Below are 26,476 nucleotides of genomic sequence, written 5' to 3'. Positions count from 1 at the left end.
CTCTTAAAAGGTCTTAATCAGTTGCTATGTAATGTGTACATACAGATTAATGTACAATCTCATTAATGCAAAGGAATACTGACAAGTTTATTGTTTAACACACAATGTACAGATAGTACGTGGTTAACAAATGGATCAGCATCGCACAGGTATGGATTATTTTCTGATCCGGGTTACACATTTAAACTATATCAATTATTATTAAAGTAATACACATAAGATTGTAATGTAAAAACATTTTAATACCACAATACTTTTTGAAACCAGTATTGATTCTAAAATCACAATGATTTAATGTTATGTTTGAGTATAAATTTTTAGAAAAAAATATAATGCAGAATAATTAAAACAAGGTAGGTGTCTTTGAATAAAAATCTAACGTGTCACGCATGCTTACTGTGGCGCTCTTTTCCGGTCACGTGGCCAAAACCAATGACGCCAGACGCTCTCCACAGAAACGACATAAAGACGCCATTACCGTTGCCTTCAATTGACCTTTTCTACACGACCGCGTTTAGAATTATTTATTGGTAAAACAATCGCAATGTAAATCACATAAAGGAACCACTGAAGCTAGAACGATGTAAGACTGCTCGCTTTGACTAGACAAGCAGAGAGAAAACAATCGCACGGCTCACCGCGAAATCTCACGGGCTCCGAGTCCAGAATGCGAAAATAATTACGCTGGGTACAAAATGGCGAATGTTCTCTCCGTCTGGACATGCGCAGATCTGAGCAGAGGCTTTCCCTCGGAAATCAAGCTCCGTTCCCATACATCCTTCAGCCAATGGGCTTCGCAGATGGGACGCTTCTAGAGGAAATCGGCCAATTAAAAACGTGGACAACGCAGAACAGGAAATATGCAGCCAATGGAAAACCAGGATGAATTTGTTGTATTCCCAAATACTGAGAATCAAAGAACACCAATGAGAACGCGCAATTCGCAGCGCCGCTTTTGTACTCAGCAATCAGCTAGCGCGCTTTAGTCTGGCCAATAGAATGCGGTTTATTCGACAGCCAATCACAATGCTCGGAGTTTGCCCACAGCGGCTCCGGCAGCCAATAGGGATCCGAGAAACACAACCTCAGCTCAACAGCTTGTTATTTCGTCTATGCCTTTGCAACCTAGTCGAATGCTGAGCTGAAGCAGTCATATAGGAGCATGTAAGTACATATTTAAATTTCCACACACCGGTCAAACTCCGATTAAAACCGTATAATCGCATGTGTTTTACTTAATTCCGTTAACGTTAGAGTAATCCAGTCATATTCGCCGTTTTCCCGTGGTTTCCAGCGAAGGTATTTAGGCGACGAAGAGAGAGAAAAAAATTGAATGGCAGAGCCTGGTCACAGCTAGTCGGCTTGTTTTCTCTCAGCGTTCAGAATAAATAACCGGCGACTTTTACTTGCACTAACGTTACTCGTTCAAAACCGTCCACTTTATAATCCAAAACTTGTAACTCATTCCGAAGGAAAAAAGTCGCCTCACATATTGTTGCGGAACTAACCCGGGGAACTGTTTAAATCGCCATAACAGCTCCACTATATTTAGCTCAACCGTCACAATTTGATTGACAGGCGTCAATAACAATCATAACAGTCTGTTTGTCGTTCTCCAAAGTCTAATTTTTCGGTAAATCCAGTGTTAAGTAAAGGAAATGTAGGCTTAGTGGATGGTGGAGGGGCTGACATGGTGCAGGACGGTGTGTGAGCTATGATGGCGACGTGACACACACACACACACACACACACACACACACACACACTGTGAGTGAAGCGGGAAGGAAACACGCAGGGTTTGAAGAGGTTATGTTTTCCTTCAGTGACTCCGTGCTTTGTTTTTACACAATCAGTACATCGTAAGTGGCTCAGATTGGATGTAAAGTCATAGCGAGGTAGTTCAAGCTGTGTTTTTGATGGCTTGGTCTTGTTTATTTGGTCATTTTGAAGGGAGGAGGACGAGAAGTGGCTAACTGCGTTAGCTCCTTTAGCATTTTCTCTGTTGTGTGTGTTTGTGTTGTGCTGTCAAATCCTTCTCACGCATACATAAGACACGTTTTTTAAGCACATGGCGCCAGATCGTGACTCTGTTTCTTTATGCTTGTGTGTTGTTCTGTTTCAGCAGTCAAAACCAATCGAGCTGGACTCCCTCAAATAGCCATCAAGATGAAGGTGAGCCTGTGATCCTCTGCAGTTCTGAAAGGCGACGCCTCCCTACATGAAACCCAACAAACATCTGAAACAAAATGTTGAAATTATAAGAATCACACTTGTTTATATTTGTTTCATACAGTAACTGATCATGGATTATATTGAGTTTAAGAACTGTATGAGTGCTGTTATTTATTTTAGTATTCATAGATATGTTTATGCATGCTTAGATGTGCAGACAACAATATGTTGCATCAATGTGTCTATTCACATTAATAATATCTGCTCTGTTTACAGGTAGCAGACGAACCTGCCTACCTGACCGTGGGGACGGATGTAAGCGCAAAGTACCGTGGTGCCTTTTGTGAGGCAAAAATTAAGACTGTTAAACGTATGGTGAAAGTTAAGGTAAGTTGAATCTGTCTTATATAAATCTATGTATTCATCTTTTCATACCACTTTTATTTAAATAGTGCTCTCAATACACAATTGTTTCAATGCAGCTTTTCATTAAAACAAAAATGTTAGTTTTAAAAAATATTATCTTGTCATAAAGGTGCAATTTACTTATGACATTTTGCGATATAAAAAGTTGTAACCTACTATATAGTATATAAAATATTGTTTTAAACTTGTTTTTTTTTTAATGAGCTAGATAAATTGTTTAAATTTCTGAAAACAGTTATTGTTTAGTCAATTTCATGCAAATGCAGACCAATATGTGGTTGTTTTTCCTGGGAACAATAAAGAATATTTGCTAAATGTTATCATGCATTAATAATATTGAGCAATTCCATGCAAATGTCAACTTGCATTAAAAAAAGTAAGTTTTCCCCAAAATATGGAAACCGATTTATGTAGGCTTGTATTTTACAGTACTTTAGAAATACTCAACTCTGTTAATGTTTTCAAACAATTGTATATGATTTAGAAGTCACACAAGTGGCAACTTCACATCCGTCACATTCATAACAGAGAGGTGTCATCCATAATGACACTTTTTTTTTTCTCATAAATGCAAAAATATAATATAAAATAAAGTCAATCATTTTTGTTCTGTAAAGAGATATATTTTATCCTCATGGTTAGTATTATTTCTTTTGGGTTGTGCAGTTTAATTCACAGAATTTCTGCATGCAAAATATGTTGTATACTGCAAACTCGCATACTTTTTGGTCGCATACATAACGCATGTTTATTTTGCCTCATTTAAAGTACAAAACATGTCTACAGGTTGATATTTTTCTGGTCCCTTAACTCTGTGGTCATATAAACAGATGTTTCAATAAAATGTTAACATATACTTTCTATGTTAATTTATGTTTTGAGTTTTTACTGCAAATGTCACATCCATAACACTATAATTGCTCTTTTATATACTGTATAGCGAATCACAACTGCTTTATTTTGTATTGCACAATGTAAGTATTGTTATTATCATCACTGTTTGCAGTTTTGTGCACTATTTACTGAATAGTTGGATGTTTTATATGCAGAATCACTGGATGGTGATTTTAGTTGACATTTTCAGAATATATAAGCAACCGAGCAGTTTACTAAATGGTATATACTGTGTACATGACTGTAGTATGCAAATAAAGTCATACTTCCTTATTTTTAAAACTTTACATTTGTTCCTGACTTATAGTAACAGAATTAACATGTTGTGATAATGCATTTTGTTTGTTAAACTTTATTAATCCTAAAGGGAAATTTACGTGTCACAACAGAGCTCTCCATACTGAAGTTAGATAAAATAAATTACATGTGCAAAAAGGCAGTAATATTGATAAAATTACATTCATACTGCACACCTTGCTTTCAAACAATGAGTAGACACTAGTCCATATCTAATGCTATTACAATTCAGCAAAATTCATTCAGTATGACTTTGGTTATACAATCTGATGTAAACCTAATGCGTAGCTTTGAAACTTACACTTTTAAATCTTTGACCCCATTTAATAGTTGTTGACCTGCTTTGTCATCAGTCTGTCATTTTTCCTGTATAAGTTAAGAAAGTAAAAAGATTTGAAAGAGTCTGTAAGTTCAGAGGGCACATGTGGCTTGCATCTTATCTATCAAGTCGGTGTCAGGTGACTGGAGAGGTAAACAAACTTTTACAAGTATCAGTGTCAATGCAAAAATGTATGTGGCTTTAAAAATGTTGCTTTTATGCAGAAGTGTTAAAGCACTCCAGCATGAGTAGCATATCTGGCCATAAAAAGCCAAACCACAAAGTGTCAATTCTGCTTTCAAACTTTAAAACATCAGTTGTGCAAAATGTCCATCTTTTTAGACTGTGATCAGTACGGAACATGTTATGTGCATAAACAGTAACCTTATGAATGGTTTAATTTAGATTAACACATTAAAAGTTGGTTGTTTTTGTGGAAGCAATGGGTGGGGAAGGCACTGTGGCTCATTGGGTAGCGTTTTTGCCTCCCAGCAAAAAGGTTGCTGGTTCGAGTCCAAGCTGGGGAGTTTCCAATTCTGTGTGAAGTTTGCATGTTTTCCCCGTGTTGGCGTGGGTTTCCTCCAGATGCTCTGGTTTCCCCTACCGTCCAATGTCATGTGCTATAGCTCAATTGAATAAACTACATTGGCTGTAGTGTGTGTCAATCAGTGTTTCATGGGTGTTTCCCAGTACTGGGTTGCGGCTAGAAGGGCTTGCGCTGCTTAAAGCATATGCTTGAATAGTTGGCGGTTCATTCCGCTGTGGCAACCTCTGAAAGCCGAATGAAACGGATGAATGAAAAAGCAACAATGTATTGTTTTGTGACTTTTAACCAACTACAACATGACAGTGTTGAGCAGCTGAAAAGCACATGCATAAAGTTTGTCTTGCACAGTCTTAAGTATGATGGCAAGTAGATTTCAAGTATCTTCTATAGACTATGTACGCAGGCTCTCAGTTAAGAAGCTTGCTCGAGAGAGATCAAGGAGAACGTGCCGTCTGTTGCACAACCAGATTACTTCACCTTCACTGAGTTGTACTGCTACTGTCTCTCCATCCACACTGTTCTCACTATCATGCTCTTTTCTATATCTTTGTAATGTTTTTGTTTGCAGGTTGTGCTCAAAGGAGACAGCACCTCACAAGTTGTCCAAGATGACCAAGTCAAAGGACCCCTAAGGGTAAGGAGACTATTTTTGTTGAAGTTCGACTCTGTAGTGCATTTAAATAACATTACATATAAAGCATTCGGTTAATTCTTGCTAATGTAACATTTTGTAAATGACAAATATTTATTCACCAAAGCCATTTTTTCTTTCATTTGGCATTAAACTGGTTAGAGTTGACATAAAATAAATTATTATGTGTAGTTATGATGGTATTAACTTATAAAAGCATTTAGCACTTTCTACATTCTATAAATCCGATGTGTATGTTTTTTTTTTCCTTTTATAAACAATTACAATTTTTATGCATGATATGAAAGGTGAGGTTGTGCAAACATAATTATTTTTCTCATCTGTGGTCTTAGGTTGGCTCAACAGTAGAAGTAAAGAGCCCAGAGGGTGGGCTTAGTGAAGCTGTCATCAGCAAACTCACAGATGCCAGCTGGTACACTGTAGGTACGTACAGGCAGGACTGGACCAATCTCACTGGAGTTGATCTTCCAAGACCATCATTATGCCCTATATGAATTGAATGAATGGTAGTAAGCTAAACTTGCCATTTGCATTCTCATTGCAGTTTTTGATGACGGAGATGAGAAAACCCTTAGAAGAACTTCACTTTGTCTTAAAGGCGAAAGACATTTTGCAGAGAGTGAGGTAAATGAGAACATAAATACATTTACTGTGAGGTGTTGTGCCCGGATCATGTGTCTTGTGGTTAGCTCTTTTTTTTTTTCCCCTCTTTCTTTTTCATAATTCTGCCTGTTTTGCTTTATTACAGACTTTGGACCAGCTGCCCTTGACTAACCCAGAGCACTTTGGTACACCAGTCATTGGAAAAAAGACGAATCGAGGTAGAAGGTCCTCTCAGGCAGTGTGAGTATTTTTAGTCTTTTTCTTTGTTGCCTCTTGCACTAAATGGTTCAAACTTGTTTTTAAGTTTTCCACATCTTTTGTATCCTTTTTCAAATCCAAATGTTTTTGTCATAGGGATGCAACGATTGTAGATTTTGGTTGTAGGGTTATAGTCTGTGGAACGGTTTCACGGTTATCATGAATATTATGCTTTCATTATTTTCAAAACAATACAATAATTGATCAAATCAAGTGAAAACCCCTTATATTTTAAAATGTTATTTATTGCTGCTCAGTAACCAGTTAATACGGCACAAAATATTATTAAAAGCAAACAGTAGTTCATAGTATACAGTGACAAAACAATAAATGAATAAGAATAAATTACATCAATCATGTCTAATTTGGCATTCTTTCATCTACGTGCACCTGGAAAGTGCAAGCCATGCACCTTCTTTGCAAATAACAAACTTGCACACACAAAAGACGCGATATGTGAACGGCTTAGTTAATAGCCTTAGCCATAGTTAATCTAGTATGGATGGTTATTAGTCTCGGTAGACAAGCTCGGAACTTTAAACTAGTGCAACATTGGCATAACTTCTAGTTGCTGTAGTACAATAAATTCCAATCAATGAACCATTACAAAATATAACCTAGGTTAATAGTTAAATTGGTTTATCGTTGCATCCCTACTGTCTATGTACCATAAAGACTTTTATATGTAAGTGTAAAGTATTTGTCCAGTGACATGATTCACAATGAGCTACTTGTAGTACACTTCACAATCACGTTGTTGTTGTTTCTGCATTCATTACACTTGCGTCCTAATAGCAAAATGACTATTATACTTGGAATTCAGGAAAGCACAGTATTCTGAGTCAGTATTTAAACTGCTGATTCTCAGTTGTATTTAAAGTTGATATTAACATTATTTCGGCTGTTTCTATTTTATTTATTATACTATGTGCCCAAATACAGTTTAGCTTCTCTGATCTGTGTTTTTGATGTGAAAGAGAGCCTGTTTTAAATGTTGGTTCTCTCTGTTGCAATGCAGTGCGGAAGATGAGAAGGAGTCCTCATCAAGTGAAGATGACGATGATGATAAGAGAAGGCTTAATGATGATCTTTTGGGGAAAGTTGCCTGTGTTCAGAGTGAACCTGATGATTCATGGCTCTGCGTCCTGGTGAGTCTTTAATTCATTTACATCTTTTTTTAAACTTGTTTTTTTTTAAGCAAGATTTTTAGAATTTCTTTAAAATAGGGATTTTTGTCGCTGTCTTTCTGTTTAAAACCTTTTTCCTGTTGTTTTTCCCTGGGAGCAAAAAATAGGAATATTTTTGAATTCATAACTCCACTTTTTATCGCGCGTAGTTGTAAAGCCAACAACTTAACAGAAACATTGTGTTTCCTCTAGGACTTTTTTACAGCTGTGGCGGCAGGCCTTTTTTTACATACATCCACAAACTACGCATGGCGTTATTTCAATGACAAATGTCGTGAGCGCAGTATTACAAGTCAAGATCCCATTCACGTAATATGATCATGCAAATCTGTTTGCCTGCGTGCCGATTTCCTCTGTTCATGCACAAAACTTTTTGCACACCCTTAAATATACGCTGTTCAGGTGCATTTTGTTGTGCGCTCTCAAATAATCGTTGCTGAAGTGAAATGTAGGGCGTTTTTGTAACGAGTAGGTCTCCAACATTTATTAGATTGGCTTGGACCTACAGAGCGGCATTAATGCTTCCTGATGTAAAGTGAACGGCTATAAACTCCAGCAAGATAAAGTCATAATATGCAGAGCCTTAGCCCTTTATCTATAAAGTATCTTTTAAAAAACTGTTCATATTAACTGAAAGCTACGTTGTGTTTGCTGGCCTCGTGCATCACGCACCTGTCAGTCAGTCAGTCAGCATGTCATCTGTAAGGGTTAAACAAATAGCGCACAGCACTACTACGGTTACAGAAAAGTTTGCGCTTTTATAATTCACTTACCTTTTAATACGTTTTGATGCGATTATAACCCACTATTAAAAAAAACACGACTGAAGAGTTTGAATAAGATGCTGTAATGTAGCTGTGGCAGGATGAATTTTGGTGTGGCGCCCCGCCACGGAAGAATGTATGTAGCGGCAACTATGGTATCCATTGCTTGTGAGAGGAATTTTCTGTGCTCAAGTGATTGCTTTAATAAGAATAGACTGGAATTTTTGAATGTATGTTGGTTTGGATCTGAGGTGCCATGGTGGCTCAGTACCTAGCACTGTTGCAGCACAGCGAGCGGATCGCTGGTTTGAGTCTTGGCTAAGCCAGTTGGCATTTCTGTGTGGCGTTTGCATGTTTTCCCTGTGTTTGCTTAGGTTTCCTCCGGGTGTTCTGATTTCCCCCACAGTCCAAAGACATGCGTTATCGATAAATTGGCTGTAGTGTATGCTAGAGTCTGTGGGTGTTTTCCAGTACTGGGTTGCAGCTGGAAGGGCATGCGCTGTGTAAAATATAGGCTGGACAAGTTGGTGATTTCATTCCGCTGTGGCGACCCCTGATAAATAATAGGGACTAAGGTTTGGAACAACACATATTTTTAAATAATATAAATAGAACCAGTCTGGAGATGTTGAACTGCTGCTGTTGAAAATTGCTGATTGTAATTTATTTTGGTGGGTAAATTACACTTAAACCTGTTATTCGTGATTATAGTGAATGATAAAAGTAATGCTCTAGTTTTAATGTTGTAACTGCATAGCGACTGCATTGGAATCAAATGGTGTAGATCAGGGGTCTCTAACTCAATTTACCTGGGGGCCGCAGGAGGCAAAGTCTGGGTGAGGCTGGGCCGCATAAGGGATTTCACAAAAAAAAGTCCTCAAATGTCATTATTAACAGTTTTAATTATTTCTTCTGAACATGAAGTGTCCTGGACATTAATAGAACATTGAGTGAAGTTATGAACAGTTCTTCTGAACATGGCATCTTTTGCCTACTCCTTGCTGCCAGAAACTTGACAGCGCTTCTTCTCACAAATCTGAACCACATTTGGCTTTAGAGCGGAAGCAGTTGAGATCCTCAGTATGGCTTGAAGATGATCATCATTAAGTCTAGACCTGTACTTTGACTTATTGAAGTCCTAGGGAAAAAAGTGGGGGAACTCACTCAAAACTTCCATTCCCTCACCTAAAAAAAAAAGGCGTATATATATATATATATATATATATATAAATAAAACACCCCCACTCCAGTCACATCAGTCTGTATCTACCTATAATATCAATATATATAAGATGCAGGGCAGGCATGTGCACACATAGGGCTCAACCTGTACAGAGCACATGCCCTTTTTAGTCTTGCATAGAAAGTGCCCTTCCAAAATGATCAAAAGTGCCCCCGCGACGCGACACACCCTCGGTCCCGCCCTTCAGTAGGCGCGCGATAACACCGCTCTTGAGTACGCGCGCGACAACACAGCTGATCAGAACGCGCGCGACAACGCGCACTGAGTGACAAGCGCGCTGTGTACGGATAGCGGGGAGCGCTCCGCTGATTCTGTCAGAGTACAGCGGTCGGCGCGGGCCACAAAATATTGCACTGAGGGCCGCAAATGGCCCGCGGGCCGTGAGTTTGAGACCCCTGGTGTAGATGAAAAAGATGTTTATTATAAGTTACATATAAGTCAAAAGAATATAAGTGTACTGTACTCACAGTGTGACAGAATACTGTTTTCGAAACCTCCAACACCCCAGCAGTGCAGCAGGCAGGATTGTAAATGTGTCACACTCATAGAGGTCATGCTGCTCATGTGTACCTCTTAACACAACGATGGCAGCTGTGAGAGGAACAGTTTCAGAAACATCTGTCAAACCGCTTTCTCCAAGAAGTGCCACCACTGTGTGCCACATTTTTACTTTTTTGTCTTTCTATTTGCCTTAAACAGGAAGACTAAGGAAGGGCACTAAAATGTAGTTGGCTTGTGTTGAACAGCACGTATATAAGAGGAATAAACAAAATCTCTAACTTCATTTTAAATGTGCAAAAAGACAATTTTTCCACTCAACTTTTAAAATCAAAAAGCAGAGGTCCACACATTGCCTTTCATCAGGTTCAAATTAGAGTGTGTTTGCTCGATTCAGCATCAGAGTTTCTGCGGGGTCTTAAATTCGCTGTTCTAGGTCTTAAATATTTTGCACAGGTCCTATTTTTTGATGTACATGTAACGCTACTTCTATTGCTCATTTAAATTCTTTTTTGTTGTTGCTTGTTTTTGTGATGTTGTAGTTCTTTATTTCACTAGTCCTAATGTTATTTGCAGTATTACAACTACAAATGATACCAACATCCAATCGCCAATCAGCTTTTTGTTATTGAACTCATTGCGCATGACGAATGTGACATCATCGATGTGTTTGCGGAGGTTCGCTTTGGGTGTGCGAGAATGATTTCGGCTAGCGGAGCGCACAATATTTTAAGATGTGCGGCGCCGTGGTTGATTTGAGTTGAATATGAATCACTTTGAAGATATTTTGTCTGAAACAGGTATGACTGTACAGACATCTTCATGATCCGTCCATGCGTGATCATAGGGAGAACCAGATGACCAACAATTCTTGGCTAGAAATTGCAACAGCTGTGGGAAAGGAGGAACTTTTTGTAAAAGTTTGGAAAAACCTGAGGCATAAGTTTGTTTAAACAAAATAAGAGGCCATGCAAAAGTAGAGACCCAGGTGGTTTTAATATTACAGAATGTTTTTCCACTATTCATAGGTTTTACACGCATGTATAGACTACAATTTTGAACTTAAAACAATTTACAAGTTACAAACAAAAATTAGGTAACTAATTATGTCTTTGATAACTGGAAAAGAATTTTTAAACCCATCGGTCTATAATATACCGATGCCCTGTTTTTCTAGGCTCTATTGGTGATGATGGTCAGGAATGTTGGACCATTATTGCCTTTTTAGCATATCAGTATAGGACAGAAACTAACCAGCCAGTAATGTGTGAATTGTGGAGTGGGCAAAAAAATAAATTAAAGTCTGTATTTTTAGTAAGTGTACTTTTTTTTTTTTTTTTTTTTTTTTTTTTTTGCTTTTATGCTTGCCATAATAAAAATATAATTGTAGAGCAACTCATGTTCTGTTGCTATTAATATTTAACTTTAATAGGTAGAATTGTCCGAGATATGATTTAAAGCAAAAGATGCATCAAAGTTTGATTTTAAAAAATCTTGAATGGTTATAAAAATCTTTATAATCATCATAATAATTAAGAAAAATTATTAAAAACAATTATTTAAAAAATTTTCAATGATATCAATGTTATGACGTAGTTCCGGAAACTTTCTACTTCTCTGTTTATCCGTCTGATTTTACTGTCTGTTTCTTTTGACCACCCCTGTCATTTAAAAGAATATCTCTATGGCGAACGCGTCAAGGATAAAAGCCTCGTTTGTTTTGTGTGGTGCGCGATGCGGTGTTAGGCGAAAGTACAAATCAGCTTTAAGCTTTTTTCTGTACTTCAATGGTGCATTTCACATGCCTTTTTGTACTGTTCAATCTGAATACATGTATTTTACGACTAATTTAGTGGTTTTGTATTTTCTTTTTATGTTTATGTGATTTTTTTGATAGTGACATGGGTCTTAAATTTAATACTTAAAGTCTTAAATTTGACAATGTAATATCTGCAGAAACCCTTAGCATGTAGTATGGAGTCAGCGGTTTATGAAAGAGCACTCTGATTGGTTGTTCTGCTGTATTTTGTAGCATTTTTCAAATATTTGCAAACAATGTAAACTTATTAGATCTGGGGTCACCAATGTTGGTCCTGGTGAGTCAGTGTCCAGCTTGCCTCAACACACCTGCCTGGAAGTTTCTACTATACCTTGAAAAGCCGCAGTCACACTGCACTTTTTGCCTCATAGACTTTTGGTGGGCCAATGTCCTGCAAGGTTTGGCTCCAAGTTGCCTCAACACACCTGCCTGGATGTTGCTAGCAAGCCTACTTAGAGCTTGATTAGCTTGCCCAGGTGTGTCCGATTGGGGTTGGATTTAAACTATGCAGGACATCGGCCCTCCAGGACTGTGATTGGGCACCCCTGCTCTAGTGTGACCATGGCATAAGACCTTGATTAGCTTGTTCAGGTGTGTTTGATTAGGGTTGTAGCTAAACTCTGCACGACACCAGCCCTCCAGAAACAAGTTTGGTGAAACCTGTATTAGATTGCCAGACATATTTGCATGAGCGAAGCCCTTCTTGGTGAGTGACAAGTACTGTAAAAATGGCACTATACGCTGTTAGTATTGTGGTTTGCATATGTGGATCACAGTTTTGGGTTTCTTTTTGTGTAATGAGGCAATAAACTACTGGCTCGCGCAGATACAGAATGTACAAATCGGCACGGTGTGTCTTTGGCTCAGTGCGTCACTGGATTAGATTTCACCCAATGACCAGCATTTGTACTTACAGCTCATTTCTAATAGCCAAGATAGCTGCTATAAGGCACAAAATTTGATAGTGCTGACAATGACAGAAATCATGCAAATACTTTAAATGCTACTGTTATTTACCCTCGCGAATGCAAATGCACGATTCATAAAAAATTAGAAAATAATTTAGAAAAGATTTTAGAAATTAGAAAAGAGTTTTCCAAATGTGCTTGAAACCGATAGGAAAAAAATACTAATTCAGGTGGGAATTTATGCATCAGACAATGATTTTTATTTATTTATTTTTTTTAATATATATATATTCATGATGAAATTATCAATTAAGACTTAAATCTTTAATTCTAGTATTTCGACACTGGTAAAGACTCGCTCGCTTCAATGTTCTCTTTTTCAGGTGATATCTCCAAGCTGCAATGATGACCTAACTGTCAAAAAGGACCAATGTTTAGTGAGATCATTTGCTGATTCCAAATTGTAAGTAGCAATGAAGAGTAGCTTTGACATTGACACACCAAAGTCTTTAACTATCTTGTGACTGTTTTGTTGGTAGACATTATTCCATGTTTAAAAGCTTTCCTTAAGTATTTTCAAGAACTTCAATGCAGATGTTTTACATTTTATGTGATTTGTTTTGTTATGAATTATATTTAATAATTTATTGTAACATTTACTTGTTGTTGTTGTTGTTTTCTCTCTGATGTATCTCTGTTTGTGTTCTGCAGTCACACCGTTGCACGCAAAGATGTTAAGGAAGTAAACATTGATACCCTGTCCAAACCTGAGTATTCCCTAAGAAAAGGTACAAGACCCAAGATTAGCTGCCCTCTGTTCACTTGAATGTTTCCAGGTCAAAGTTTCATCTCTTACTCGTTCTTTTTGTCCTTTTTTTGTTGCTTTTGCCAGGGTGTGAAGCAGCAAAGCTCTTTCTACAGAACAGACAAATCCCTGACAGGTGGAAAGTAGACTTGAGCGAGATCCTCGAATCTTCCAGCAGTGATGAAGACGATGAAGATGAAGATGGTGAAGGCAAAGAGGGTGAAGAAGAGGAGAAGGAGCCAGAACCAGAGGAAGTAAGACTCCAGCACTACTGTCATTTTCATTTCTTTGCCTTTTTTTCCCCATAGATGGGTTTTCTTTCAGAAGTTGTGGTGAGTTATGATGGTTTTGATGTATTACTACTTTATTTTTTTATCAGTAGTCGGTTAAGTTGGGAAAGTTGCACTCTTGTTTGATTAGTTTCTCCCCCATTTTATTATGGTATTTGAGACTTTGCTCTTGCTTGGATACTTGTTTCTTATTCTCCATTGATTGGCATGTAGTTTTGCAGGGATTTCTCTGATTAAAGGGTCTGCCAGAGCTAGGCACCAGGTGTGCCAAAGCAGTACTACGCCATTTGCTTCCAGTGGTGACTCCAAGAGCCCCAGTGTTGGTATTTATGTTGATTTGTGAAGACATTCCATCGGCCCTTTACATCTCGTGTTCTCGTACACCTTGATTAAGCCCACTGAATGGTCCCAGCATGTGGGAAAGCCCCCAGGCTCTGGACAACAATGTCTCATTCTTCCTGCTCTCTGAGTTTGGACAAATGGCCATTTGCTTGGTTTTTCCGACAAGTTCCCATGGCAACCGCACTCATTTCTTTTGGTTGTGAAAAGGCGGCGGGATTGGCTGAGGCCCAGTGGAGGTGTGCCAGTTCTGATGGTGGGCAGGGCTGATCTCATCTCAAAGACTCTTCTCTCCTCACTGGGGAACTTTGTGCACGTTGCACAATTATAAGGCCAGCATGTGAAAAGATAAGTAGAAACATTCGTTGGAAGCGTTGGGTTGTTTTTTGTTTTTTTTTTGTTTTTTTTTAAATGAATTTTGCATTTAGAAAGCCATCAGTTTAACTTTTAGTCTAGGGAAATGCTAAACTACATCTCTTTAAAATTAAAAAAATGTTTTGTAATCAGATGTCCTATTTTTTTGAAGTTGTAGTTTTAAAGGTTGTGCATTTTTAATAGGATGTTTATTAGTAAATCCTAATATTTCCTTTGTTGTAAATGAATGGGATCATTAAAAATGCTGCTGATTTGATGCTTGGTGCAGCAAAGCGCTTTTGCTGAGTTGTCTCTCCTGTGCTGTACAGAAATGCCTCACTTTAATGCTATAGGCAGAATTTAAGATGCAAGGTTTGAGGTAGTGTTTTGAAGATTTACTGCAAACAAACCTTTAGGCAAGAACTTCCTCATATTTTTTTATTTATTTATTATTTAATATTATTTTGAAGTTTGCTTAAGCGTTATAATCCTTGAATGTGCATTCTTGCTGGAAGACACTTGTACTAAAATGTCGTTGTTACCATCACAGCTATTTTTTTTGATGCTTTTACACTGCCACTAATATACTATGACGAGGGTAATTCCATTCAGAAACTAATGACTACTATGAGCCGGTTCTTGTTAATAATTCTTAAGCTGTTGTGAATCAGTAGGAGTGGTTGGTAAATTAGCCTGACTCACTTTCAGGCACGTTCATCTCTGACAACTGTTACGGTGTTGTGTTTGTGACTGGATATTGAGAGATGAAGGGATGCAATTACATGATTGGTTGTTCTGACAAATTTGTAATTAAATATACACAACAAAAACCTAAATTATGGTAATATATGACCAATTTGATCTTTTCATCTATCTGTCTATTCATCTATCTGTTTATCCATCCATCTAACACATTTTAAAATCATTCAAAAAGAATTGTCTATTACATCAATGAGAAGGTAATAAACGCAATGCTTTTTGAACATTCAAGAAGAGTTGCATTTATTGAATGTTCAAAAAGAATCACATTTATTACCGTCCAGTTAGTAAATAAATTGTTAAAGGGACAGTTCAGCCAAAAAAAGCATAATTCACTGTAAAAGATCCATGGTTTGTGAAAAAGTAAGGTATGTGATAATTCCACACCTCAGATTCTGATGTTGTACTTTTCTCTTATCCAGCCTGATGATGAGCCAGATCCAGAGGAAAGGGACCACTTTCTACAACAGCTTTACAAGTTCATGGAGGACAGAGGTAATACTTTCACCTCACCAGCTGAGATGAAACTATTTTCATTGGGCTGGCTGAATGATGTATATCATGGGTGGGATTAGGGCTGCACAATATGATATTAAAATGTGTGCATCCACAGTAGTCGCATCGCAAGATCTGCTATGTTGATTTGGGATTATTAAAATGTGTGCATCCGCAATAGTCGCATCACAAGATCTGCTATGTTGATTTGGGATTATAGTAGGCATGGGACGATAACCGTTTTCAAGGTATACCGTGGTTTGGAAAAGTCAAGGTTTAAAACCCTCAGAATTTTTTGTAATAACGTTCCTAGGGTATGAGTAAGATTTATTTTTTTATTTTTTACTTAATTTTTTTTTTTTTTTAGGACAACAGTATCTCCATGTATCGCAGATATACAAAATATCGCAATTTCAGATTTTTCCAATATTGTGCAGCTCTAGGTGGGATGTCTTTTATAATCTGTGTGTGGCTTTCAAAAGCTTATTTATTTCTCAAATTTTTTTTTAGGACTATTTCATGACCAGTTATGCTTGGCAATATTTTAGTTTAACGCTTCTCTGCATCTTTGCTTTCCTTCCAGGGACACCAATTAACAAACCTCCAGTACTTGGCTACAAGGATCTCAACCTCTTCAAGCTCTTCCGATTGGTACATATTCACGGAGGCTGTGACAATGTGAGTGTTCGAAGCGTTCCCACCCTCTTGTTTATTGGACTCTGGCAAATGGGAAGTGGGATCTTGCCAAAAAATATGAAGCGAAAGTGGCCACTGATTAAATTTCTGAAGTTCAGCTGGACTAAGATGAAAAAAAAAAAGACTTGTTTATCAAATTAATGTTCTGTGACTGTTATTGAGTGTAATTACATTTTAAAGTTTGGAGTGGTGATAATTGTTAAAACGGTTGCGCTTGTCCAAGTGATGTCATGCTTCTCTAAGCTTTCTGATCTTTGGGTGTGGTAGACGTATATGCACAACACTACCAGCTCTTAAAAACCAGAATTAGTGCTTTTAGTCACCAAAAAGACTAAAATGAAAAGACTTGTTTGTTTATTTTTGTCTTTTTTTTCTTCTTTTTTTAGATTGAGAGTGGTTCTATTTGGAAACAGATCTACATGGATCTCGGCATTCCCGTGCTGAACTCTGCTGCCTCATACAATGTGAAAACTGCCTACAGAAAGTAAGTGCAAGCTCTCACAAATCCTGCTGTACAGGACTGTATTTGTTTGCTCAGCAGCTAGTGTTCTTTTTCTGTCGTAGACACAAACTGAAGACAATTTTACACTTTTAAAGGTGACTTTCGCTGCACTGTAGATCATTAAATGATGATTAAAAGAAAATTCTAGATTTTCTCTTTTATTAGTGCATCTGTTGCATGCTGTGGACTGTATTTTTGACCTTTCAGTGTAAACAACTGAACAAAAAGCCAGTTTACAGTAAATTAACTTTGCAGTGATTGCCTAGCAATTAATTATGCCGTACACCAAATATTTTTTTCAGTTTTAGTTTTAAATTTGGAAAAAATTACTTGTGTAAAGGCAAGACAATAGAAACTCTACAATCTTTACAAAAGAGAGGACTTCAGAAGGAGTTCAGGCTTGCCCCGATATGGATTTTCGGCCCGATATCAATAATCGGTAACTCTTTAGATTTGGAGTATGATAACCTATATATATATATATATATATATATATATATATATATATATAGGCCTATAAATAGTTTCAAATCTTATATTTTTTATAACAGGTGGGCATATATTAATATTTATCTAGATTAATCTCACTGTAATCTTTTTTTTTTTTTTTTTTTTTTTTTTTTGTCAGACAGCTCACCAGTCAGGTATACATCCACACTAAAATATCAAGGTGAAAGTCATCATAGCTTGCGTAGAATAGACCCAGCTCCCAACCCAACTTTGAGAATAGATTAACAGTGATATTTTATTTGCATTATTATTTGTGAACAACTGATTTTATTTTTTAAAACTTCATAAAGGTTTAAACTGATGTTATGAACTAAATAGCAAAAAAAAAGCAACGTAATTATATTTACGATTTCACATAAATTAACTTGTCTTTTCTTTTAGCAAATTAACATGCAACTTGTCTGTAGCAATAAACAAAGCCCTGCCTTCAAGCTCTTCTGATTGGCTCACTGCTCTAGAACTGAATGCGAATAGATAGTTTAATATCAGCTTTCACTCACTCAGTCAGTGCCTTCTCCCTTAAGATGACAGGCAGCAACAATGGCAAAAATGTAAAGGGCTGAAGATGGGAATGAAAACAACACTGCCAAATTTAGTTTTAGAAACCACCTAAAGTTACAAATACTGGCACATCAGATTAGCGATCATGGTAAATGTTAATACATTTACACTTTTGAAGAGGGGATAAGAGTTCCATTGGGTTAAAGTTCGCTATGAAAATGACTAAAGCATTCACTGTAAAGCCATTGTGAGAGTTGCAGGTAACGGCGTTTGCCACTTCTATATATTTTAAGCACTAGAGGTAGTGTTTAATCCATCATTTAATCGTCAGGATGCTGTCAGCTGTGCAAGTGGCAGCTATATGTAAAATGTAACCCCACGTACAGCATCGCCAAAGGGCTTGCATTCACTAATATTGCAGCTCATGAAAAGACTGGTATTGCTATTAAGATGACATATGCAAATGATAAGCTATATGTCAATGTTTGTGCAAATATTTTTTGTTTGTTAGTTAGTTTTGATTAGTGTTGATTAAATGCATTAAACCTGTTCATATAAAACTTGTAGTAACGGTGCTCATAGTTGGTGGGTGCGACAATTTTGGCTGGTGATCCTAAATTTTAATGTATGGAGTGCCAGTGCAACCAAGCAAAAGGGTTAACTTCGAGCCCTGACTTTAACTTTAACAATAACCTGCTTTTATTATCAAGTTCGAGATTAAAATGCAATCTTTCTCATTCTTTGACCTCAACCTTAGATACCTGTATGGATTCGAGGAGTATTGCCGCTCAGCTCAGATCCAGTTCAGGACGGTGCATCACAATGAGCCACGGCCAGACGTCCAGCCGGAAGTGCAGAGCATTAAGTCTGTGACAAAAGAGAGTGAAAACAATGATGAGATGATGCAGCAGGTTACAGCGGAGCCTGGAACCAGCGAGGACAAACCTGCGGCAGACGCTGATGAGTCAGATGCTGAGAGCGAAAAAGGACGCAAAGATGTCTGCTCGCCCAGGGTGAGTGTCAGCCCTCAGGATGAGGGATTTTTATGCTCTATGACCTGCCTGCTGTATAGCAATAGCACTTGCATTCAAAGTGTTTTTTTTTTTTTGTTGTTGTTTTTTTTGTGCCTGAATTATTTGGAGGAAATGCACATGATGATACTGGAGAATGGTTTCGCTTTTATGACCTGATGTCATGTGATGATACTCTTCTCTTGGCTGTCTGATCTACCTCTTGAGTTTTAATTGCTTTTTAAGGGGATGTCTGTCATTTGGGGGGATTTTTTTTTTATTTGAAAACATTCTGCTTTCTTATGTGGAACACAATAGGAGAAATTAATCATTTGCTTAAGCTGCTTGGTTTATACAGTGCTAGTGAAGTGGCCACTACTTTTAAAAAAGAAATTTAAAAAAGTTTCCTTAGAGCAATGGTCTCAAACTCAATTTCTAGAGGGCCGCAGCTCTGCATAGTTTAGCTCCAACCTCCTGCAACTCACACCTGCTTAATAGTCTCTCGTAGTCTTGGATACCTTGATTAGTTGAATCAGCTGTGTTTGATTAGGGTTGGAGCAAAACTGTGCAGAGCTGCGGTCCTTCAGGAATTGAGTTTGAATCCTATGCCTTAGAGTAAGTTTGGGTTGTCATGATACTGGAATTCGGTACCAATTAATACTGCAGTATTAAAAACGTCCATTTTTCCCACTAACATTTGAGCGCTGTTGAGCGTTCTTAAAGTCACGTCGATCAGCTGGTTTGTCTATAAGCTGATGAAAAGCTGGTCTGCTGATGAGTTGCAGTCTTAAAATGCTCCAGTATCTCTGTATCTGTGGTTACACTCAGTAAACAGCGGTGAGTTTGCTGAACTGATGATCTTCAGGGCCAATTGCAGTCATTTCTGTTGAGAGAAGTTTGAGAGAGATTCAGAACATGCTCAAATGTTAGCGGGAAATAGCTGCGTTCCACATTGCATACTTGTGCACTATTCTACGCCAATTTGTAGTTTAAATAGTATAAGTAGTGCGTTCACACTAAAAACTCTATAAATAATGAGTGAACTTTATTTTGCCAGTTGAATAAGTGCATCACCCGGGTAATTAAAGTGTGGACTGTTGAACACACGGGCCGCTGCTTTGCTCAATGTAGCGGAAGGGCCAGAGCTTTCGGGCACTCATGTTGGATTACTTTTATTTATTTTGGATTGTAAAAGCAAAATTCTCCTACGAGAGTGACATATACGCCTCCCGATGGTGAATGCTTTAAAACTCATGGCAGGTATTATTTGGTAGTTTGGTTATTTATTTCACTAATTTGGCGACTGTCAAACCTCATCAGGGAAACGGTTTGAATTTCCGCTTGGTAAAAAAAGCATTAGTGTTCCATTTGGTATGACACTACATTCAAATACTAACCTGTAGAGTGTGAAAGTGCACAAGTACATGTATAGTGTGCCATTCGAGACGCAGCTGATGTTTTAAAAGTTTTAGTATCGACTGATACCGATTTCCAGCATGGTGATAACTTAAGAGTAAGTTATCAGTAGGTCAACATAGTGCACATTTTGCGCATGCAGACAACTGGAGATTTATGCAAATTTATGCAAATTATTTATGTAAATTTATATTTATTAAGTTTTTAAATAGATTTTAGTAATATCATTGACTAATATGGAAATGTTCATACGATTTATTTACAATACAATTTGTAAAGTAATATATTCTGTCTTTTAGAAGATATTATGAGACTTGTTTTGTTGACCAAATAAATAGGTCTAATTAAATTTGTAATGTAAACATTAAATAAAAGTTAAAAACATAAGATATTTCATATTTAGGTTTTTAGTTGCAATATTATGCATAAATCAGATTTTTTTTTTTTTTTTTCTAAACATTTCTGGTCAAAAATAGAAAAGAAGTCAGCAGATTCTGTTTGACCCTAGTAATCAGCAACCTTTTAAAGGACTCAGAAGATTGCGACTATAAAATAAAGCACATTACTAGAAATCACTTTATTTTAGTGAACCGCACACATTCGTTACAGAACATGTAACATGAATTTGAATATGGGTTTGCAATATTTCACGAATTTCTTTCCAATCAATTTTTTCTTTGTTAAACTTCTTGATTGTATGCCTGACTCCTCAGGGTCGGCGGCGGTGTTTGACGACCCCTGTGAAAGTAGAGATGGAGCCCTTAAAGCAGGAGAAAATAAAAGAGGAGAAAAAAAAGGAGGATACACAAAGTGTTGGAGAAAATAGCGGAGAGGAACCAAAGGAGAAATCTGATGGGGAGATCCCTGGGAAACGTCGAAGCCGCCGTCATGAAGAATCTGATAAGGATTCTGAGGAGGATGATGATGACAATGATGATGAAGAGCAGGACGACGATGATGAAGATGATGAGGAGGAGGAGGAGGACGACGACGACGAGGAAGAGGATTATTTTGAAAGATCCAGACTCAGGGAACGGTATGTCAGCAAGCATAGTCTGTGCTTTACCATAGAAATATTTCAATGTTCTAATTGATGACACAAGACCTGAAATGCTGTACCGAATGTCATTTAAGCTCTGAATGACTCTCTTGAGGAGCATTTGAATTGAAAACTGTCATGCGTGTGATAAGGCTTGAAACTTGGGAATTGAACCTGTTCCAGCAGAGTCAAAAATGATGATACCAGAGAATGGTTTCGCTTGCATGACTGATTTCATGTGATGTCACGCTTCTCTTGGCTGTCTGATTAATCTCTGCATTTAAACTGAAAAAAAAATTGAATGAACCCCATTTCTACAGAGCCAAAGCTTCTTAGAATTTTCTTTTTAGCATTCATAAATTCTTATACAAGTGTAAATATTAGTGGTTTGAACCAACAGTAGTTTCATGGTTTGATTATGATTCAATGTGTTCGATATCATGATTAAACTTCATGTATCACTTTTGTCATTTAATACAGTCAGTCAGATATGAACTAAACCTTTAAGGGTACTTTCACACCTAGACGTTTGTTTCGGAACTTGATGCATTTACCCCTTTAGCTTAGTTCATTTGGCATGTGTGAATTCAGCAATCGCACTCTGATCTGCACCAAAACATTCGTTTTGAGACGGCCTGAATGAGGTGGTCTCGGCTCGATTGTGGATCGAATGAACTCTAGAGTGGATCGATTGTAGTGAAAAAATAACACCCAACAAACCAGGCTATATACTGTATTATGGATATGTAATATATATATGGCTATGAGAATGAGTAGGGTGGGATGTCATATCGGTAAATGTGAGTTTAATGTCAAATACGAAAGTGAAACCATGCTGAAATATTAACACGATATTGTTAATATTGACAATTGACTGACTGCAGTTACCATCTGATATTTTTTCCATAATTTAATCTTACAATATTTTGTATTAGACAAATTATTTTGGTCATTTCTGCATTGACACCTTGATAGAATGATCAACATTGATCTGCTTCATGATCTGTCTGCATTCCTGGTTCATCTGTTATTTCTCTCCATAATTTAAGTCTATAATGCATAATTCTAGCCAATGTTTTTTTTTAAAGCTCATAATTAATAATTAAAAAAGTTATTAAATGTCTTAATCTTATTTTAAAATAACTAATTAAATGTTTCAAAAACTGACGGGCAATAGATTGATTAGAAAGTCTAATTTTTATTTGGTGACGGTGTCTGTGGGTGTCACAATTCAAAATCAGTGCACTTTTTCGCTTATGTTTTAAGGTCGCTATTTTAAATTGTGATGATGAGCATTATGACAGCTGAGCGGAATCCGTGGGACCCTAAAAAACCTTAAACTATGACCAATGTGAGAAGAGTTTACTCACACTTGACATATTTTAACTATTTTGGTCTGTTCAGACACTTTGAACCACACCAAGAACAAAAAGTAACATTGTAACCATTTGAATCCCTGTTTCAGAACAAAACAGGTGTGAATGCACTGTTATTTGACCTGCTCAGAGAAGACATGCTTCTTGAATGTATCAAACATTTTTACTCGCACAACCACATGTCTCGCCTCCCTTGTTTTAGTATGCTAATTACATGCGTCTCTAGGCATGGGTAGGCCCACACGGAATCTGCGCACGTAGAATTCCGCAGATTTTTAGCCCTTTATTAATTATTTTTATTTACTTGAGTAAATGTGTAAATCTGAATTTATACAGTTTTTTTAAGTAATTTATTACTTTTTATTTAATATATTAAGGTGTAAGTTCTGATACTCCGCTGGATACTCCCAACATAATTCCGCAGAAATCTACAGATTTTTACCAAAATTCTCCGCAGAAATGGCAAAAAACGTCCGCAGATTCCGTCTGGCCCTGGGCAAGGGCTGATAAAAGATTCTGATGGTATGATAACCTTGGATAAAAATATCACTGTATTCTAATTACTGCTCTAAAATATGTTTTTTAAATGTCTGGGTAAAAAACTAAAACTTTTTTTTTTTTTCCCCTTTGAACACAATCTATTGTATTTAGAGAAACATTTAAAATAATTAAGAAGAGTAAACATGTCAGGCTAAATTAATTATTGACTTCTGCCGTCTTTGTTTCAGAATTGGATTATTTTTAAAATTTTAAACAGCATATTTAGATATCTTTTCTGTCGGAGATATTGTTGTCCTAAAAAAAAAAAAATTGTACACATACCTTAGGAACGGTATTGCAGAATATTTTGACTGTTTTAAACCCTTGACTTTTCCTAACTGCGGTATACCTTGAAAACTGTTGTAGTCCCATGCCTATGTGTCTCACCTCTCTCACAATATTATACAATAATACTATGATATCCTCATAATATATATATATATTTTTTGTGATTTTTAAAAAAAAAATCTTAATTTTCCCTGGTATATTATAGAAATGTTCATGGCATTTAATATGCAAACCATGAAGAGTAATCAAAAAAGAAAATACCATTCATATAATTTAGCAAAGTCTTAATGATTTTAATAATCTGTCTGGATAAAGAACAAAATCATTTGCGTTTATTTCACAGAGACGAGAGAGAGGAGGGTGATGGCTGTGAAGACTCTGAGCATTCTCTGGCTGGTACTAAAGTCAGGGTCAAATACGGCAAGGGGAAGACGCAGAAGATCTATGAAGCCAACATCAAGAACACTGAGACTGATGATGGAGAGGTTCTTTACTTGGTGCATTACTATGGCTGGAATGTGAGGTGAGGAGTTGATGTGCGACTGCATTTGATGTGTAATTTTTATTTCAATGGACTGTAATAAACGATTAGATTAGATTCAACTTTACACATGTACAATTACAAGGCAATGAAAAGCAGTTTAGGTCTAACTTTGAGTGCAATAGCAGCAAGTGCAGGATACAGGTATAAGTCATACAGTGACAATTGTAGAAAAAACTATGGGTGATATTTACAGATGGATGTACTATGAACATTATATACATGTTGTATTAACTAGTATCAGAGATTTACAGTAGATGAACATGTCTATAGGTTGCTAATAATAATCAGAAGTATGCAGATATATATGAACATAATTACAAATGTATATGTGCAGCGGATATGTACTATTCAAGATTAATTGTGCAATGGATATGTACAATTTTAAATGTGCAAATGTCTGGATACATGAGGAAATGACTGAATTTCTCATGTAAATATTACATAATATTATTTAACGCCACAGTGCTGCTAAAAATCTATAACTTATGGGGTCAAACATGATGATACCAGAGAATGGTTTCGCTAACTTGACTGATGTCATGTGATGTTACACTTCTCTTGGCTGTCTGATTTAGCTCCTTCCATTTGACATGGATTATACTACACTTTAATCTGTTACCATTAGCAAGTCTAATATAAAAGATTTAATGGGTTAAATTTGAAACCTCACAGACAATATTTCTGTTAATAAACGTTCAGGTCTGTTTAAATGATCGAATTGATTTATTATTTGACTTGTGAATGATGACAAAATCATTCAAGAAATGTTTTTGTCTCTAACAGATATGACGAATGGGTCAAGGCAGATCGAATAATATGGCCTGTCGATAAGGGTGGAACAAAGAAAAAACAAAAGAAAAAAGTGAAAGTGAGCGACCGATCCATCTTACAAACAAAAACAAGACTTCTCTTTTGACAGCCTTTGACAGTGATATTTTTATTTCCCTTTCACAATAGAATAAAGAAGACGAAGAAAAGGAAAAAGAGGAGGACAAGACTAAAGTTGTTGTTCGAAGAGGTCGTCCTCCACTCAAATCCACCCCTCCTGGCACCTCTCGCAAAACCCCCAGCAGCGAGGGTCGGTCCAGCAGTAAAAACTCGCGGCCCACAGATGCCTCTGCCCTGCCAAATGGAGACGGTAAGACTGTCCCGAGTCAATTGCTCTGCGTCTGAACTTGAAGAAGAAATCTAGGTCTGGTGACTGGAAGGTTGTTGATACCTCTGCTCAATTTTGTGCTACATTTAATTTCGCCATATGATGATCACTATTAAGATTCAGGCCACACTAGATTCAAGCTTCCAAGTAGGAGGGACATTACAGTTCAATACAGACATCAGAAAATGTTGAGTCCTTGACACAGATCTTGATTTGTGTGTGGGACTTGCGCTTTGAGTAGAAGTGTTACAGCTGCAGCTACTGAGAAAACGCACATATATCTGGGGTCGTTTTTGTGTAATGTAAGCGGTAGGTTTAGAGTTGGCGTGGGAGTGAAGGTCAGTCAAACAACAGGTTACTGTAAGGGGTAAGCGTAGACATTAATAAAACACATTAGGTTGAACAAACGCAAACTAAATGTCTCGTAATGGTTCATAATATTGATCAATTTATCGAATTGTGTATTTGCAGTATTTATTTAGTAAATACTGTACATGTAATTTGTGGACATTTTTGAGATGGATCATTTAATAATACAAACCTGGGCCTGCAGCTGCATGCATCTCCTAATTTCAGCTTTTGGAGTCTCTTCTAATGTTCTGATGAGTTGATTCAGGTGTGTTTAATTAGGAAGAGTTTAAAATGGGAAAATTGAACCTTTTAGTTCAAGGGTTGTTTTGCCAGTATGAATTGTATTTGTTTAGTGATCTTGGCTTGTGGTTTTACTAACTCTTTGAAATCTTTGGACAGGCACTCCTCGACGACGAACAAGAAGAACTTCCGGGATGTATGATTCTGATAGAGGATCTAATGGTACGAGCTGCTTGCATCAGAATGGCACTAATAAAAATCCAAGCACCATCAAGCTGTCTGTATCTGAAGATTTTTTTTTTTCTGAAAGGAAAAGCCAACTCTAATATAAAAAGTTGATGAGTTCTAAAGCAGTACGCAAATGCTGATTCTGTCATGAAAATGTCTTGCATAATTTTTCAGTGCAAGTTCTTTTCCGACCCCTATTTGAATAATCTACTCTGATCTATTGATTGTTTTTAAATTGTTGGCTCAGAAAGCACGTCAATAGCAGTTATAAGATATTAACAGATTTTTGTTTTTTGATCTTTATAAAATGACCTTGAATTTGCAGTGTTTTAGTATAGGTATGGGCACTGACCACACTTATAAGTGCATTTCTGTAATTTTGAAGTCTTGTGCACTATTCATGTAGATTATTGCAGACAGCACTGCAAAAGCTAGCAGCACCATCTAGTG

General features: G+C 37.0%; 1 protein-coding gene and 3 non-coding genes across 7 annotated transcripts in view; all 4 read left to right on the top strand.

Moving 5' to 3' along the window:
- The first annotated feature begins 1,114 nt into the window (after positions 1-1,114).
- arid4a (AT-rich interactive domain 4A) overlaps positions 1,115-26,476 on the top strand; it is a 40,562-nt gene continuing 15,200 nt past the window's right edge. The window contains exons 1-20 of one of the 4 annotated variants that reach the window (XM_073926987.1): positions 1,115-1,164; positions 2,126-2,172; positions 2,449-2,559; positions 5,224-5,289; positions 5,640-5,730; positions 5,852-5,931; positions 6,056-6,150; positions 7,187-7,316; positions 12,971-13,050; positions 13,299-13,375; positions 13,480-13,646; positions 15,557-15,629; positions 16,213-16,307; positions 16,712-16,809; positions 18,596-18,851; positions 20,978-21,300; positions 23,851-24,030; positions 24,835-24,919; positions 25,009-25,189; positions 25,958-26,020. In XM_073926987.1, coding sequence (XP_073783088.1) covers positions 2,167-2,172; positions 2,449-2,559; positions 5,224-5,289; positions 5,640-5,730; positions 5,852-5,931; positions 6,056-6,150; positions 7,187-7,316; positions 12,971-13,050; positions 13,299-13,375; positions 13,480-13,646; positions 15,557-15,629; positions 16,213-16,307; positions 16,712-16,809; positions 18,596-18,851; positions 20,978-21,300; positions 23,851-24,030; positions 24,835-24,919; positions 25,009-25,189; positions 25,958-26,020 — 2,257 coding nt within the window. In that variant the 5' untranslated portion in view covers positions 1,115-1,164; positions 2,126-2,166. 4 annotated transcript variants of the gene reach the window in all.
- Positions 18,985-19,067, top strand: LOC137488202 (small nucleolar RNA SNORD53/SNORD92). The gene has a single exon (XR_011007143.1). It is a non-coding gene; the product is annotated as a small nucleolar RNA SNORD53/SNORD92 (small nucleolar RNA).
- Positions 21,493-21,574, top strand: LOC137488201 (small nucleolar RNA SNORD53/SNORD92). Its single transcript, XR_011007142.1, has one exon. It is a non-coding gene; the product is annotated as a small nucleolar RNA SNORD53/SNORD92 (small nucleolar RNA).
- LOC137488200 (small nucleolar RNA SNORD53/SNORD92) lies at positions 24,544-24,625 on the top strand. Its single transcript, XR_011007141.1, has one exon. It is a non-coding gene; the product is annotated as a small nucleolar RNA SNORD53/SNORD92 (small nucleolar RNA).

This window comes from Danio rerio, chromosome 17 (genome assembly GCF_049306965.1).
Source record: "Danio rerio strain Tuebingen ecotype United States chromosome 17, GRCz12tu, whole genome shotgun sequence".
Classification (NCBI taxonomy): domain Eukaryota; kingdom Metazoa; phylum Chordata; class Actinopteri; order Cypriniformes; family Danionidae; genus Danio; species Danio rerio.
The sequence above is the reverse complement of the archived record's forward strand: the minus strand, read 5'-3'. Positions and strand labels throughout refer to the sequence as shown.